A 15,603-nucleotide genomic window follows, 5' to 3' on the forward strand; every position below is an offset into this window, starting at 1 on the left:
TAGTAAATTTCTAGGTTTCTTTACATTTCCTCACCCTAATATTAAAGTAGCTAAGTCTCTAACTCAATATCATCCAAGGTATTCGACATTGAAAACACGAATTATTTGTCAATTTAAATGTGATCTTACCGGGAAAAGAAGGACTTCTGATATTCAATATTTAAGACAAAATAAACATTTTACCATTGGTACACGAATCGTGTCGTATACCATAATTAGTTTCAGCGCCATTTGTAACAAGGGACTCGAAGAACGAGGCTAGACATATTCCACTTGTCGTGTCAAAAGGTGACGACATATTCTAATCTGGAAAGCATGCGCAATAAATACTATCAGTGTAGACTGGAATAACCAGACGCTAGAGATTGCCATTCGATTGAGACTGCTGGCGTATTTAGCCGAACAAAACTGATTAGTAATTACAGTAAAACAGAAACGATTGAATGTAAATCAGTTTTATAATCATATTACATTATTATATGCGTTGCGACCCATTTGTGTCAATTTCTAGGTCCCAAATATTAGCGATATAGCTCCTTTAAACATAATTTTAAAACTAAACAGTTAAATCTCACCTCGAAACAATAAATGCTCAAAAGATGCCACGATGAGGACAGTGGAGGTCATTTGGGAGCAGACAACACTCATTCCAAACTTACCCAATTTTATTACTGGCCAGGTCTCAGAGATGATGTGCGAAATTGGGAAGTCCTCTGTAAGCGTCCTTAGGCAGCAGTAGTTATCCGATGGGGCGGATTGCCATCGGCATAATGAAACCACTTCCTGAATCTTATAATGGGAATAAATGGGTTGAGGCGATTTCGATGAACGATATGAGAGCTGGAACCCTGGTCAATGCATTACTTTGTATCATATTACGTTTTGGAGTAGCTGGTAGCATCCATTCAGACCAAAGCAGCCAAATCAAATCTGACCTACTCCATATCATCCTGCTTCAGACGACTAAGTAGAAACGTACAACCGTACCTTGCAGACAATGCTTAGCCATTATGTCGAGGAATTTCAACGCGATTGGGATACTCATATGGATCGAGTCTTCCTCGCGCATCGATCCCGTGATCACGATTCATCTGGTTTTTCCCTAAATAAATGAATGCTTGCAAAGAAACATAATGACCATCACAGCTTACAAAATGATTTTGCTGGGGGGGGGGGGGGAGTCAAGTTTGGACCTATATTCCTAAGAGGTGGGTGAGCATTCCTCACACACTTCAATCATTTTGGACAGGTCCTTATACAGTTAGAAAAAAATTACCCGATCTTGTTTATTTGTTCAGCATAACGAATTTGGTTGACGACTTAAATGATTTACAAATGATTCATTTCTCCAAGAGAATCGGATCAACCTTCCTGGGAGGATAAGACGAGAACACGTGTTGCACGGCACGGCCCCCTCTGCGTTATGCTGATAATTGTTAATTGCACTTAAAAAATATATTGCGGCTTTTGTTAATCTTGTGTTTTGAAGATTAATTTGGATTACTCATCGTACGGGCATTAGTTCCAGTGTTTGAAGTTTTGAATGAAGAGATACAAAACCAGAAGGGGTAACGACAGAAGATGGTCACCGAGATGTAGGAGAGATGATATGTCGGAGAAGCCGTATCCTTAGAATTGTGTTGCATATAGACTGTCTAATTCCGAATATGAAGAACTCGGAGCACAGGTGTCAGAAGGGTAGGAGAAACTGGCTGGATTGCCAGGAGAAGAAATGCATTACCCCTTATAACTGGCGGGGACATCTTGCAACTCATCTGGCAGAAGCTTCAAGAGCGTGATTTATGCACAAATGGGGCGCGGTAATATCAGTGCGGTCAGTCCTTTCACAATAATTATGCGTCGTTATGTTTTAATGTGCGATATTAAAGATGGCCACTGTAATTATATGAATATTGGGTAAACTAAGAGATACCTGGTTATTCACTTTGAAATCAATAATATATTTTTGTGTACATAAAAGATGGATTAAAAGGAAACTATATTGTGTGTGCTTGCGTGATCTAGAGTTCCTGTCGTTTATTTAACAACTCTATAACTAAACCTTGATCTGGCTGTAATAATATACCATTTAATGGTATCTCCATGTCCTTCTTATAGTAAGGTTCATTCTTCATATTACCAGTGTGGGCAATTATTCTTCCCAGAACTCTGCCATCTGTATAGTCAGTATAATCGTCTTTAGAATTAGTTTTACCGAAATTAATAGTAACGAGGTAACGAGAATCGCCCACAGAATTGCGAATGTACGAAAATATATTGTCGTTGACGACAGCATAGATAAGATCGCCATATTGAAATGCTGGATTTTCTCTGAGTTCCCCAAGTTGTTTGTAAAGTTGTAGTGGGCTCAATTCTTTAGAGGCTTTCTGGGCCTGAAAATTAAATAGTTACATATTTATACATTATCTTTTCCTTAAAGTCGCCGGTCGTTGTTTTTATTTTTCAGACAATATCTTACTTTTCACGGCTTAATCAAGACTAAAATGTACTCAGATTATTTAACGATTAATTTAATTTCTTATAAGAAAACAAATGCAAAATATTGACGGAAGATAATCTCCTAGCTTTGATTCAGTCGGTTTAAAAAGAGAACCATTAAAGATTCAACGTAAATTATAGGTAGCACTAACTCTGTATATCGTCACAGTGGATACGGAATGTTGACAACTTTTAAATTATCATAACTTTGTAAATAATGACCGGAATTGAACCCTTATTAGAATTACATTTCTTTAAGAGACCCAGCAGTTTACAAGGGATTGAAAAGCCATCCCTCAAATGACGATCATAGACTTTAAAGAATATAGTTAGTTAACAATAACCAATTCCTGGCTTATGAAATGATACCAAACGAAGACTTGGGAGCAGTTTTAAACTTATCAATACTAACCTCAACATTGAGAGTTTTATAATTAGCATGTATAGGTAACCAAGGTTTCTCGGCGGTAGTAAAACCACTTTGGTAATCCCCACTCCACTGTAATGGTGTCCTACAAGGATCTCTGGTGAATTCTGTATAACGTTCCTTCAGTTTGAAACAAAAATGGTATAGTTATTTTTTTTAGATGGTTTTCCCAGTTGTGCTTGACGGATCTTTCCAAAGTTTAACATTAAAATCTATCCTGATTTTCTGATGTTTAGTAATTTGGATGCACAAAATCCTTTTCCAGGTACAAAATGAAAGTAGACACAATAAAATAAAAAGAAATAAATCCCCAATTCATCCATATAGATAACATAATTACATTATCACGCTGAACTAAAGCAGTTCGGTGATAAAAATCAAGCACAACTAATCATAAACAATTGGAACCAGCCAACAGTGAGGCTGACGTCCCATGCTGAAATCCCAAAATAAATAGATGACACATATTGATTAATTGTACATTTATCTTTTTCAAAAGTATTAAGCAATCAAACTGATTATCTATACTTAGTCTAAGCATAAAATGCTCTGAAGGTTTTGAAGTACCTGGTAGTGAAACTATACACTAAGTTTCATCACTCTCCATCAGTTATCTTGTTCCAAAGCATCGACCAATGAAATTGCTTGGCGCTGCTTAGTTTTAGTGGGAAATGTTAATCATTGAACTCGTTCAAGGCATTCACCTAATGAACGCCTACATCAAGTTTGAACATTCTACCTCAATTAGAAGGAGAACTATTGTGTTTATAACATCTGACGTGGAAGATAGATTTTACTGATTTCCTTTACCCTCCATGTTGGCTGTCCATAAACAGTACAGGTTGAATTTCAAAACATTATGTGTACACTGTCGAATGTTTTGTTGACTACAGCTGATATTCTAAACGCTGACATTTGTAAAAAAAAAAGAAGATTGGAATGGAATGGGTTTTAATGAGTGGACAATAAAAGGTCATTTTGAGACAAACATATCATGGTCATTTTTAATTCTATGGTTACATATGTGTAGTGGAAAATGGAGTTATTGCCGACTCTTTTTTAATTTCAATATTTCAAGGGTTCTTTGTGCATACCGATATGAACGGATTGATTGTTGTAGCCCCTATTGTAATACTAACCGCTATTGTAATAAATACAGTGTAATAACATTTATCTTAACCACTATTGTAATACAAACCCCTATTGTAATAACTGTAATTTATTACAACAGGGGTTATATGTTCATGTTCCAGTTTGAGTCCAATCTGATTAAAACACAGATCCAATTTCGTTTCGTCTTTTATAGTTCAAAATTTCGTTTTTACTTGTCTTTACTACATGTAGTGTAGGCCATCGAAAGTATAAAAAACGAAACGAAATATAGATCTATATTTTAATTAGATTGAGTTTGAGTCTGACTGATTTGTGCAGTAGAATCTTGAAGCTATATATTCACTTTGGAAAATAAAATTAGTTCCATACCTTTCCGTAATTTATTCCCCAAGGATCTTTGGTGTCTTCAAATGGTACATCAACTTCTATCATACCGATCTCTTCACCGTAATATGTTGTTGGTGTTCCTCTCAGGGTCAGTAGCAACATATTCATGGCATTAGCTGCGCCTGGTCCCCTTTTCTTTGTTATACGTTTACGATCATGATTACCTAGCTATAAAACAAAGATGTGGGATCACCAGGCAGTTTCTATTAACCGTCGACCATACACAATCTGTATTTCTATGACCAGATAGTCCCGAAATGACCTAGTTTGTGTCGAGTGGACGTTAAACCTCATCTCTCTCTCTCTCCCCCCCCCCCTCTCTCTCTCTCTATGACCAGAAAGTGAATAGGGTAGTAACAATAAGATTTGTTAACAAGTGAATCGCATATTTGTCAGAATAATTCGAAATCATTTTGTTAGGTTTTTATATTTCTTATAATGTGTTTACAAAACTTTTAAGGTCGAATTCATCGGCACCATGATGTGAAAGCGGAAGTTAGCCCTGCAAGTTAACAAGTTTACCTGTTTAGCTAGAATATGTTATTAAAGTATATTTAATCAAGATAGACACGAGAATACGCCCACACAGCAGCTATGTCTCGAAAGCAGTTATCTGAAACAAAAACTTGGATGTTGTCCAAATTTGATAAGAAAGTATGCCTTCAAGAAATCTGATCACTATCGTGTTCACAAGCTTGAAAAAATCCCTTAAAAACTATAGCCTCGATTTTCGGGAAATGGGGTTAACACGGAAACAGAAGATAGCAGAACAATGAACATCGATAGGGCTCGTCCACTCGTGACACTAATGTGTTCACTAGTTTTCGAAAAAGGGGGTATAATAATTCTTCTCATTACCTCAATCCTCCACACCTAATTTGAAAGAAAAAAACAAATAAAAACTTATATCCTCTATCGCGTTCACAGTGATTTCGATTAATGGGGCATAACTCCGAAACAGAAAGTATCAGAACGCTGATGCTCGATAGAAATCAAACTATTTTGTGAAAGAGGGCATAACTCTTAACGCTGAATATCGATAGGGATGGGATTTAACGTCCACTCGACACAAACTAGGTCATTTCGGGATTAACACATGGTTCAATTTATTTCAATAATTCGCTTGCGCGTAGGGGTCTTTAGCAGGGGGGGGGGAGGACCCGGAGAAAACCCACGGGGTTGGACAGGAGACCCTACACACTCAATATGGATAGATTTCATTTTTTCATGACCCCAATACTTTCCACCAGTTTTTCAGCAAAGAAGGGATAACTCCGGAATGGAAACTCGCAAATCGTTGAATGTCGATGGGTTTCATCCTGTCATGACCCTGATGCTTCACACCAAATTTTAAAATTGTAGTCTCTATCGCATTCAAAATATTTTCGGCAAATGGGGGATAACATGTGTATATAGTATATGGACTGTTTAATATTTCGTAAATCTTTTCAAACAAAATTTACGATGTTGAAATTCAATAAAGTTCATCAACTCATGTCCCTTATGCATTACCCCAAAATCGTGATAATTGGCAAGTAAATGCTATAGTTTTACTAACAATTCTGAAGTTGGCATAAAATTAAATATTGGCGAAAACATCTGACGTAAAGAATAGCATAAATGACATGGATGGGCAGGGAATTTTGAAAATCCATATACGGTAGAAAAAAATAGTTATCTCCATTTCAGACAAATGTCAGCAATTATTGATAACAGGCTCTAAACCTTTATTTCAAATAAGATTTGAGGCTAAAGTTTTAACATATTTAAGCTGAAACGAAGCATCTATAAATATTTAATTCTCTCACTAAAATAGATATTGACAAAAACTAAATAATACTGTAATGGGAGTAGGCCGTATACGTCGCTGTTTGGACAAAATTTAACCACCAGTAGCATAATGCATGACGTATGTTCATCTTCATTATACGGGTTGGTGCGGAATAGTAAGACAATACGTTAGCATAACATTTTTATTTTGTATTTACGTACCACAAAATTTGGCCAAGAATTTTTAGGCAGTGACGAATACTCAATATCAACCAAGTCTCTCATACATCGACCTCCACAATCAGCAGTTATACCAGGATCAACGAGATCAAAGTTAAAGGGTAGATCACAACCATATCCCAGATAAGCATTACGATTATCTGGTGTATCATATAATTCAACAACCATAAACCTACAAATAAACTTTACATCTAGTTATAAATGTATGATTTTAAGAACGACAAAAAAAAACTATATTTCCTACACCATAAAAATGTTACTTCAAAATTCCAGAAGAAAATATTACATCGATTGATAATGAATATTTAAAATAAAAGTACCTTGACTCATCTTCATTTGCAAATTCATTCATTGCATTCCTCCATCCACGAATAGCACCTTCAATCTCAGGCAAATTCGATGAGTAGATATGATTTAAATATTCATATTGAAACTATGAAGATAAATAATATATATCATAATGATACTATCTGTAAATATATATTATATTGAAACTATGAAAATGAATAATATATATCATAATGATACTATCTGTAAATATATATCATATTGAAACTATGAAAATAAATAATATATATCATAATGATACTATCTGTAAATATATATTATATTGAAACTATGAAAATGAATAATATATATCATAATGATACTATCTGTAAATATATATCATATTGAAACTATGAAAATAAATAATATATATCATAATGATATATTATCTGTAAATACAGCTTAATAAATACAGAAATAGATCTCATTAATTATACAATTTTTCATAGACTTGGCCGAGGGAGCAAAACGTCGATCATCGAGTAGAGGGATTTTCTTAATGACATCTTAAATGGGTCATTTATTGACGTTACATTATAATTATTTATTAGTATTAGTACACGATTCTATAAGGTACAACAATCACATGAATGTGCTCATGCGATGTAGAAAGACATATTATAGGGCAAGACAAAATTGCAATGGCATAATAAAACGAGATAACAAAGAGATACTGGATACAAAAAAATATAAATAAAAATTTGTTTTTTTTTCAGATAAAATTACATGGATATGATGATAAATTATAAGTACTCTGTATCGCAGAACGATAAAGTGGGCCTAAAGTCATCAAACATTTAAAGACAAGTAGCATTATTTTGTATTCTATTCTGTATGCTATTGAGACATGAAACGACAGACAGATGGGATATGCGGCGAGCACTGTATTCCAGGAATTAATCATGACGATGGATTTATCTGAGGGTTTATTGAGAAACCCTGCTAGTAGGAAAAACAGTTATCAAGCCTCTGGAGTTACAAACGAACTGGTTAACGATCTGGAGAAATGGACTTTCTAATTTTATCAATATTACGCAAATGATAATAGTAACTTTTTTGATAGGTCTCCCATATACATGCTAGAATTAAACATTGCGTCAATATTACGTTCTGGTTTTGATTGCGACATTAGACAACTGTCTACTGAAATTGAACTGATGTCATTAACTTTGGGTATTTTTTTTGTTTTTTGTTTTGTTTTGGAGTCAATAATGATTATGTACTGTTTTCCATCTTTCAATTTAAGAACATTTTGTGACAAAATATGGGACCCACAAAGGACAGAACTGGTGTGGAATAACGCTCAGACAATAGCTTTGTCTCGAAAAATTATAGCCATAGACAACAGCTTATCTGAAAGGTAAACTTGGATGTTGATAATTTTTTTTTTAAAAATCCATTAAAAACTGTAACATGGAATTTGGAAAGGAGGAGGTAACTCCGAAACATGGCGTCACACAATGGCAAATATCGATAGGGATCTCCTTGATACCACAATGCTTTACATTGAATTTGATAGGAATCCTTTTAAAAACTGTAGCCTCGATCGGGTTAACAAGGTTTTCAATCGATGGGCCTAGGAGGGGGGTAACTCTTGAATGCAGAACTATGGAAATCGACAGGGTTCGTCCTGAAATGACCCCGATGTTTCACCCCAAATATGAAAACTATATGTTAAAGACTGAGAAGGGTGTGGGGCTATGGCGGGGGGTAACGCCAAAACAGAACATCGCACAGCGCTCAATATTGATAGGGACAAAGGGACTAACCCCAGAGCGATGTCAGAATGGCAAGGGCAGTCACTCCAAACTCGATTGGAAACACCCATTTAAGATGTCAATGCTTCATAAAAAGTTTGAAAAAGTTCCGTAAAAAATCTTTTAGCATCTATAGAGTTGACGAAAGATCGCGATGTCAGAATGGCGAGGGCAATAACTCCAAATGTTTGAGAAAAATCCTTTAAAAACTCTAGCATGTATTGCGTTTTGACTCTTTATTTTTGCTCTTTTTTGTTCTTTCTTCATTATGTAATTTGACAAAATGTAATAACATAGATCGTGTGGGAGCGTCAGAGCGGCCTTTGTCCCCCGCCACTGATAACCTTTGCTACTCCACTCACTTTTTATCTCTAGTCCATTTCAATGAAACTTTGCTATTAAAATGAAAATTACCTCCGGAACGCCAGGTTTCCCGCTTAACGGTTCGTTTAAACTCACATCTGCTACTTCATACAGATTTGTAATGGCGTCTACTCTAATCCCATCGACACCCATCTCACTCCAAAATCGTATGACGTTCTGCAATAGAAAGTCATAGTGGTGTACAAAAATCTATCAATGTGCCTTTGTCAATACTTATGACAACTTACTCTTACCATTTCCTTTTATAAGATCCAAAATGAGAGATTTTTCCACAATCTGCTTGTTTTTAATATCTCCATCCATTCTAAACTACCGGGCAAAAGAAAGTTGACACTCCGTGTACATGTTCTATAAAACAGACAGTTTTGTTTTAAACGATGAATATTTTATTGAGAGGAATAAGTTTCTGAATCTAAACATTAACAGCAGTGTTAAAGATCAATGGGGTCTAGATTAATAATTACACACAATGAGAAGCCCTCGAATAAGTCCTTATGCAGTATGATCATTTGACAAGAAACGACTTAATAGCGCACGTGGCCTCCGTGGACATCGATACATGCCAAAACGCGTCTCCTCATGGATGTTGTCAGTCGTCTTATGACGTCAGTAGGAATCGGGCCCGTAGCCAGGTCGTAAAATTTGGTGGGGCTATGGATTTTTTTGGAGGGGCTGATGATGCGCCGAATTTTATGGCTGAATTTTCTGAAATTTCCTTCTTTGACTCCTCCCGCCGATATCATCTTGAGGGTAGTAGAGAGTGTCTTTTGATTTACGCGGAGAACTCTTAGACCGGGCAATCCTTTGCCATTTTTGCAATAAATCTTGCTTAAGTTGATGTCGGTTTGCGGGATGAGTTGCCGTTGCCTCAGTTGCCGATGAAGATGATCCCAGAGGTGCTCTATTGGGTTCATGTCAAGAGAACATGATGGCCAAGGTAATGTGTTGACGTTAACATTGTTCAAATAATTACGAACCAGTCTGATGGTATGTGGTCGGGCATTGTCATGCTGCAAAATGGCAACCATGGTGGCTGAAATTCATCTGTGTGTCATTGGCCATTCCGGATCCCACGGATGATGGCAATCCTTGTTCTCTGCTGGTCGCAAATCCATCCCCATATCATAACTCGCCTACACTAGTTCGGTGCCCCCCCCCCCCCCCACACACACACTACGGCGATTAACACGATCCCGGTCATAACTCCGCCACCACCATAAGGATGAACATCTTGGTGGCAGTCGGTGCCACCCCCTTCCCACTCTCTACGGCGATAAACACGACCCCGGTCATCATTTCTGAACAGGTGGAAGCCACATTCATCTGTGAAGAGCACACGTTGCCAAACACGTCACTGCCACTGACCTACAGTTCTTGCCCATTGTAACCTACGGTGACAGATGGTATGTAGGCTCTTATACCAACAATGTGGAGCCATCGGGGAACGGTGTGTATGCTGATGACGTGTTCCAATGCTGAGGCAGCCGTTCCTGTCGCAGTCACGAACCTGTTCCGGGGGCGAATTGTCCGGATTTAGCAGTCTACAGTTGTGAACCTTGAACTTCCGGATCTTGGTCGGTCTTGAGTTCGGCCTGTCTGTTGAAAGCGCCGGAAGAGATTAGACTGCAGTGGAACGTTCTTGCAATTTGCCGTTGTGAAGTCCCCATCTGTGCCATACCAACAGCCCTCTCTCGTTCTCCCAGTATTAATCTGGGCGTCGCTGTAGAGTTTGTTTTTCATTCCGAATCATCACTTTGACCCCCTGGTATTTATGCAATAGTCATACACGTGCATCTCGAGAAAATACCCACAATCCTGGTTTTACGATTTTTCGAGACTTCACGAAATTCAGCATATCGTGCGTTGAGTAACTGCGAGGGTGTACACAGATTATATTTTGTCAAATGTTTTCTATGTCTAAACTTATTGCAACATTATAGTATAGATAAAACTTTCTATTTCCCGGCAGTTTATGTATTCAATTATCCAGTATAGTCCCGGACAATAAGTGTCTTTCAAGGAGCAATAGCACAGCGATTAATTCATTGATTATTAACACTGTAAGAAGATGGCACGACCAGGGCATTGATCTGATCTAGTTTTAATATTCTATAGAGCAATATTCATTAAACAAACAATGGTATGGGCAGGTGTGTTTGCCAGTACAATTAGTGCGATATTAGTGTGATATCAATTAGATATCAATATCTTCTAAAATTGTTAAATAATATTATAGATTAAAATGTATGTTTATTATATATTGTTAATGCTCGTTAAATACTAATTTTTAAATTAACCGCTTATAAATGGCTCGTTATCTCATCGGGTAGCGCATTCGTGCCTAGAACGTTTGGCGCTTAATTTTTTTTTCAAAAAGAATTTTGCGGGGGAATATCCTCCTTTTTGATATTTGGCGATATAATTATAATGTTATGAACTATATGAGTAATGGAACCAATAGCCAAATTAAAAAGTATTCCATTTGATTTTTAAACCAAATAAAGGGTTTTAAGAGTTTAAAATTGTGTAATATTGTGTAATAACTAACCATTCGGCCATCCACCCCCCCAACACTAAATAGGAAATAATTTTTACCTACAAATACATGTACTTCAAACGCCTTTATTTATTTTTCTAATACATACAAACAATATTTTAGAATTTAATTTGTCGGAGGAAAAAAGTTAATATATGGCTCATTAGTACTCAAAATGACACTTGACACTTATAAATTGACAAAACTTAAAATTTTGCAGAATCAATATAATTTCAAAGGAAAAAGATTGAAGGTAAAATAGATGCACTACCCCTCATTTACTCCATGCCAAAATTTCATAAAGACCTGGTAAAATTCCGATACATCATATCCTCTTGTAATTGCCAAACCAAACCTTTGGGTAAGACAATAATTAGGGGTCTTAAATAATGCCCAACCCAGCATGCTATTTTGGTGCAGAACATTTCTCATTTACACTGGCATTAATATTTTGTTTATTATTGATAAAGAAAAACATTATGGACACTTTAGAAAAAAAAAATAATCAAAAACATATTGCTAAAATTTTAATTTTTCTACTTGATATACTACGCTTCAAGATTCGGATCTCAAGTATAATTTGGATATGTTTGTTGATAAAGCTTTCAATGGTGTATTTGGAAAAGGCAGAAACTTGATGTTGGAATGTTGACACTTTTACTTTCGACAGGGTTATTCCAAAGCATAATACATTTTCTTATTGACAACACTAGAAAGACAGTCGAAGGGTGGAAAGCGATGATGGAAGCCGACGCAAATTAAAACGCTAGCCATTATGATCATAACTCGATATGTATAATATATGTTATGTTCCTGCATGTTGTAGCCTACTAGTTATTAGATTTATAATGTATGAGATATCATGTTTGTTCATACACTGTTACAAAAAAGATGTGAAATCCATACTAGTTATTAGATTTATAATGTATGAGATATCATGTTTGTTCATACACTGTTACAAAAAAGAAGTGAAATCCATAGTCATCGTTATCATTATATCCACTATATTATGTCATCTGCAATTAACGTCACAAACTTGATCTTCAATTAAGTCAAAGAAATAGCAGCAGGAATAACTTACATTCATTTCTTCTATAACTTTAGGATTTCTATAGTTGAGATCAGGTTGACTTTCTAAAAACGCATGATAATAAAACTGTTGTCGTTGTTCATTCCATTTCCATACCTCACCACCAAACACACTCAGCTTGAAATAAAATATGATTAACTCAAAATCATTATGATAGTTCACCGAGAAGTTAGTAAAATAAAATACAAGAAAATATGCATTAAGCTCTGTCATAGATTTCAGTTTATGTGTAAAAAAGGCAAAAGCAAATTACATGTAATTATTTCAAATTAATGGACATGTTGAGTGTTACGATCGAGTTAAAACTGTCATCACTGACCCAGTTGTTAGGTTTGATTCTTGTACCATCGGGCCCCTCTATACCATCTGTCCAGACATAGAAATCTTTATACGGTTCTTCATTGCGGATACTGGCACGGAACCATGGATGGAGGTCACTTGTGTGGTTTGGAACAAAGTCTATGATAACCTTTATATCTATGGTATATAATATGTTATAATTTATATAAGTTTTCATTTATCTCAATGGTATAACCGTTAAATATATATGAAATGAGTCTCCATTTAGGTGACTGAATAGGTTACCAGCATCACTTTTATTTGTGCGACAGATGTATCAACATCCGTGTTATTCCAATTCAAAGACGCTTGCCATTATGGACGTGTTAATTAGTGATTGTGATTGAAAAAGACAGGAAAGTAATGGGGGGGGGGGGGCAGGGGCGGATTAAAGGATCAGCCAGACAAAATGTCACTCATAGTACACTGTATGGAGTATGACCGTGTTCATTATCCCTGTTGGTGCAGAAAAGTAGGATGTTAGCCATCCAATCCCCCCCCCCCCCCCAGAAAATAGAACATTATACTTAATGCGGTGGTTATAGCAACGATAGTTGACATATTATTTCATATCGTCATCATTTTGTCATCATATATTAGTTATATATATATATATATACATGTAAATACTACACTACCTTTCTTGTGACATTCTGTTAATAAATTCCGGAAATCATCTAATGTGCCAAATACAGGATCAACATCAGTATGATTAGATATATCATACCCAAAATCTTTCATTGGTGATGGATAAAAGGGGCTCAGCCAAATAGCTTTCACACCAATATATACAAAGTGGTCTATTTTAGATATGATACCTGAAATAGTTATCCAAAATAACTGACTCTAAACCTGATTTATTGATGATTTATATGAAATATATCACATATATAACAGTTCTATAGCAGGGGTGGATTCAGGGGGGGGGGGGGGTCGATGCTCAGCTACATAAAAAAATTTTGTAAAACAACACTTTTTTATGAGAAAAGTTTCTCGGCCGTGTGCTTTATCCTTTATCGTCAGATGTGCGACAGGATGGGCACTCAAAGCACGAGATAATGATATAAACATTATGTGATATCACAATTAATGCTTTGCATCCATGAAATTGAATCACAATGTCATTGTATTAATTCATAATTGAATTATGTTTAAAAAGCTCAATGTGTATGTATATACGTCAAAATGACGATAGAGGCCATGCGGGAGGTGGGGGGGGGGGGATACATTAGAGACTTTTGGCAAGCGGAAGTTTCCCATACGTCAAAGTAGTTTTAGAGTTTTGGCAGATTTTTGCGTCGCGTACGTATGTGTCGATGAGCTGAGCTTAGTTCTATTACAGCATGATGGCAGATATCTACCAAGATCACTATCAGTACTAGTCAAGTGCCTAGCCTACAATTTCCCAGAGGGAGTGAAGTCGCTCGACAGTCGCTGAGCTATTTAAAAAAAATTAATGTCGAATCTTATTAAAAATCTTCGACTTCGACTCGACTGTAATTTTTTGTTTAACTAATATATCATTTCAGGAAGTTTATACCCCTTTACCACAGAATGAAATCATTTTCTGATTTGCAAGGTTCGGCCGCCTCCCTAACCATCGTGGTTAAAATCACACCTTCGTGTTCTAGAATACACAAAGATTAATAAAAACGCTATGATACAACATTTCAGCGTCTAAAAGTAGCAAAAAAGTCGACAATGTTATACGGACCTTTTCCGTATGAAAGCTGTCCGATACGTGCTGCCGTATCCGTGTGCCGCATCACGTATGAGAAATACACACACATTGATGACGTCACACGCAAAATTCATACGGATACACGATACGGACCAAAAATTTACGCTTGCCAAAAGTCTCTATTTTCTCGGGAACCTGGCAAACCCCCTCCTGCAAAAATTCTTGGACCCGCCCCTGTATAGGTATAATCCTTGAGAGGCATTTAGCGACCAGCACAATAAATACACATCAACTAGTTATACGGAACACAACTTCTGGTTTGTTACAAATATAGCACACCGTTCCTTATATGGGGATTTAATTGTATAACATATTCATTTTCCAGCGTGGTTTCCTCCTGTCAGTGATGCATGGCGGAGGGACTGGTAAGATACAGTATAAATTCTTTGAGATGGGATGAAACACCGAGGTCCCGCGTACACGTTGGCATGTACTTGAAACAATCCTATTTCATTTCAATTCAGAAATATTCCCCCAGAGCTTCCGTAATTACGCGAGAAACCTGAGTACTATAATATAATACTGGGCGTCAGTGTTTCATATATAGGCCTACACATGTACGTCAAATTCAGATATACACTAGAAGTGACATAAGATAGTCTAATATAAGATATAATGTTTGATGGGTATGGTTGGAGTTAGCATTATTAGTATATAATTACCTTTCAAATCACCCACACCATCTCCATCTGAATCTTTAAAAGAACGCGGATATATCTGATAAATAATTGACGTCTGCCACCATTTTAACTTAGATTTAGCGGTTATTTCCTTACAGAAAAGGCCACAAATTAGCAAAAGTAAAAGTGGTCCAGCTCTCATTTTTAACACCTGATGTTCAATGCTGGAATCTGGACAGACTAAGTACGCAACCTACTTCATTTAATGCAGGTGAAACACACGATCAACCCATATATCGTGTCCTTGGTCTTATTTTCTACATTCACCTATCTTATTTCACGTATATGTACATAGAATACAGCTAGTATAGAA

At 36.3% G+C, this 15,603-nt stretch overlaps 1 protein-coding gene across 1 annotated transcript; it reads right to left on the reverse strand.

Moving 5' to 3' along the window:
* Window positions 1-1,996: 1,996 nt before the first annotated feature.
* On the reverse strand, window positions 1,997-15,603 carry LOC126829586 (alpha-glucosidase). Its single transcript, XM_050559538.2, has 10 exons — window positions 15,273-15,603; window positions 13,508-13,687; window positions 12,850-13,007; window positions 12,522-12,647; window positions 8,935-9,060; window positions 6,757-6,869; window positions 6,419-6,608; window positions 4,409-4,594; window positions 2,912-3,046; window positions 1,997-2,393 (listed from the first exon to the last, which is right to left on the reverse strand). The coding sequence occupies exons 1-10, from the start codon at window positions 15,430-15,432 to the stop codon at window positions 2,022-2,024; spliced, it is 1,746 nt and encodes a 581-aa protein (XP_050415495.2). The 5' UTR covers window positions 15,433-15,603; the 3' UTR covers window positions 1,997-2,021.

The sequence above is a fragment of the Patella vulgata genome, chromosome 8, assembly GCF_932274485.2.
Source record: "Patella vulgata chromosome 8, xgPatVulg1.2, whole genome shotgun sequence".
Lineage (NCBI taxonomy): Eukaryota > Metazoa > Mollusca > Gastropoda > Patellidae > Patella > Patella vulgata.

Bases quoted from the DNA above. Each gene is read 5' to 3' on its own strand.
- LOC126829586 (XM_050559538.2), bottom strand. From the start codon at position 15,432: ATGAGAGCTGGACCACTTTTACTTTTGCTAATTTGTGGCCTTTTCTGT. The intron at 13,008-13,507 runs GTAGTGTAGTAT...TATATACCATAG, and splicing joins AACAGAATGTCACAAGAAAG to ATATAAAGGTTATCATAGAC. The intron at 12,648-12,849 runs GTCAGTGATGAC...TTTTATTTCAAG, and splicing joins GAATCAAACCTAACAACTGG to CTGAGTGTGTTTGGTGGTGA.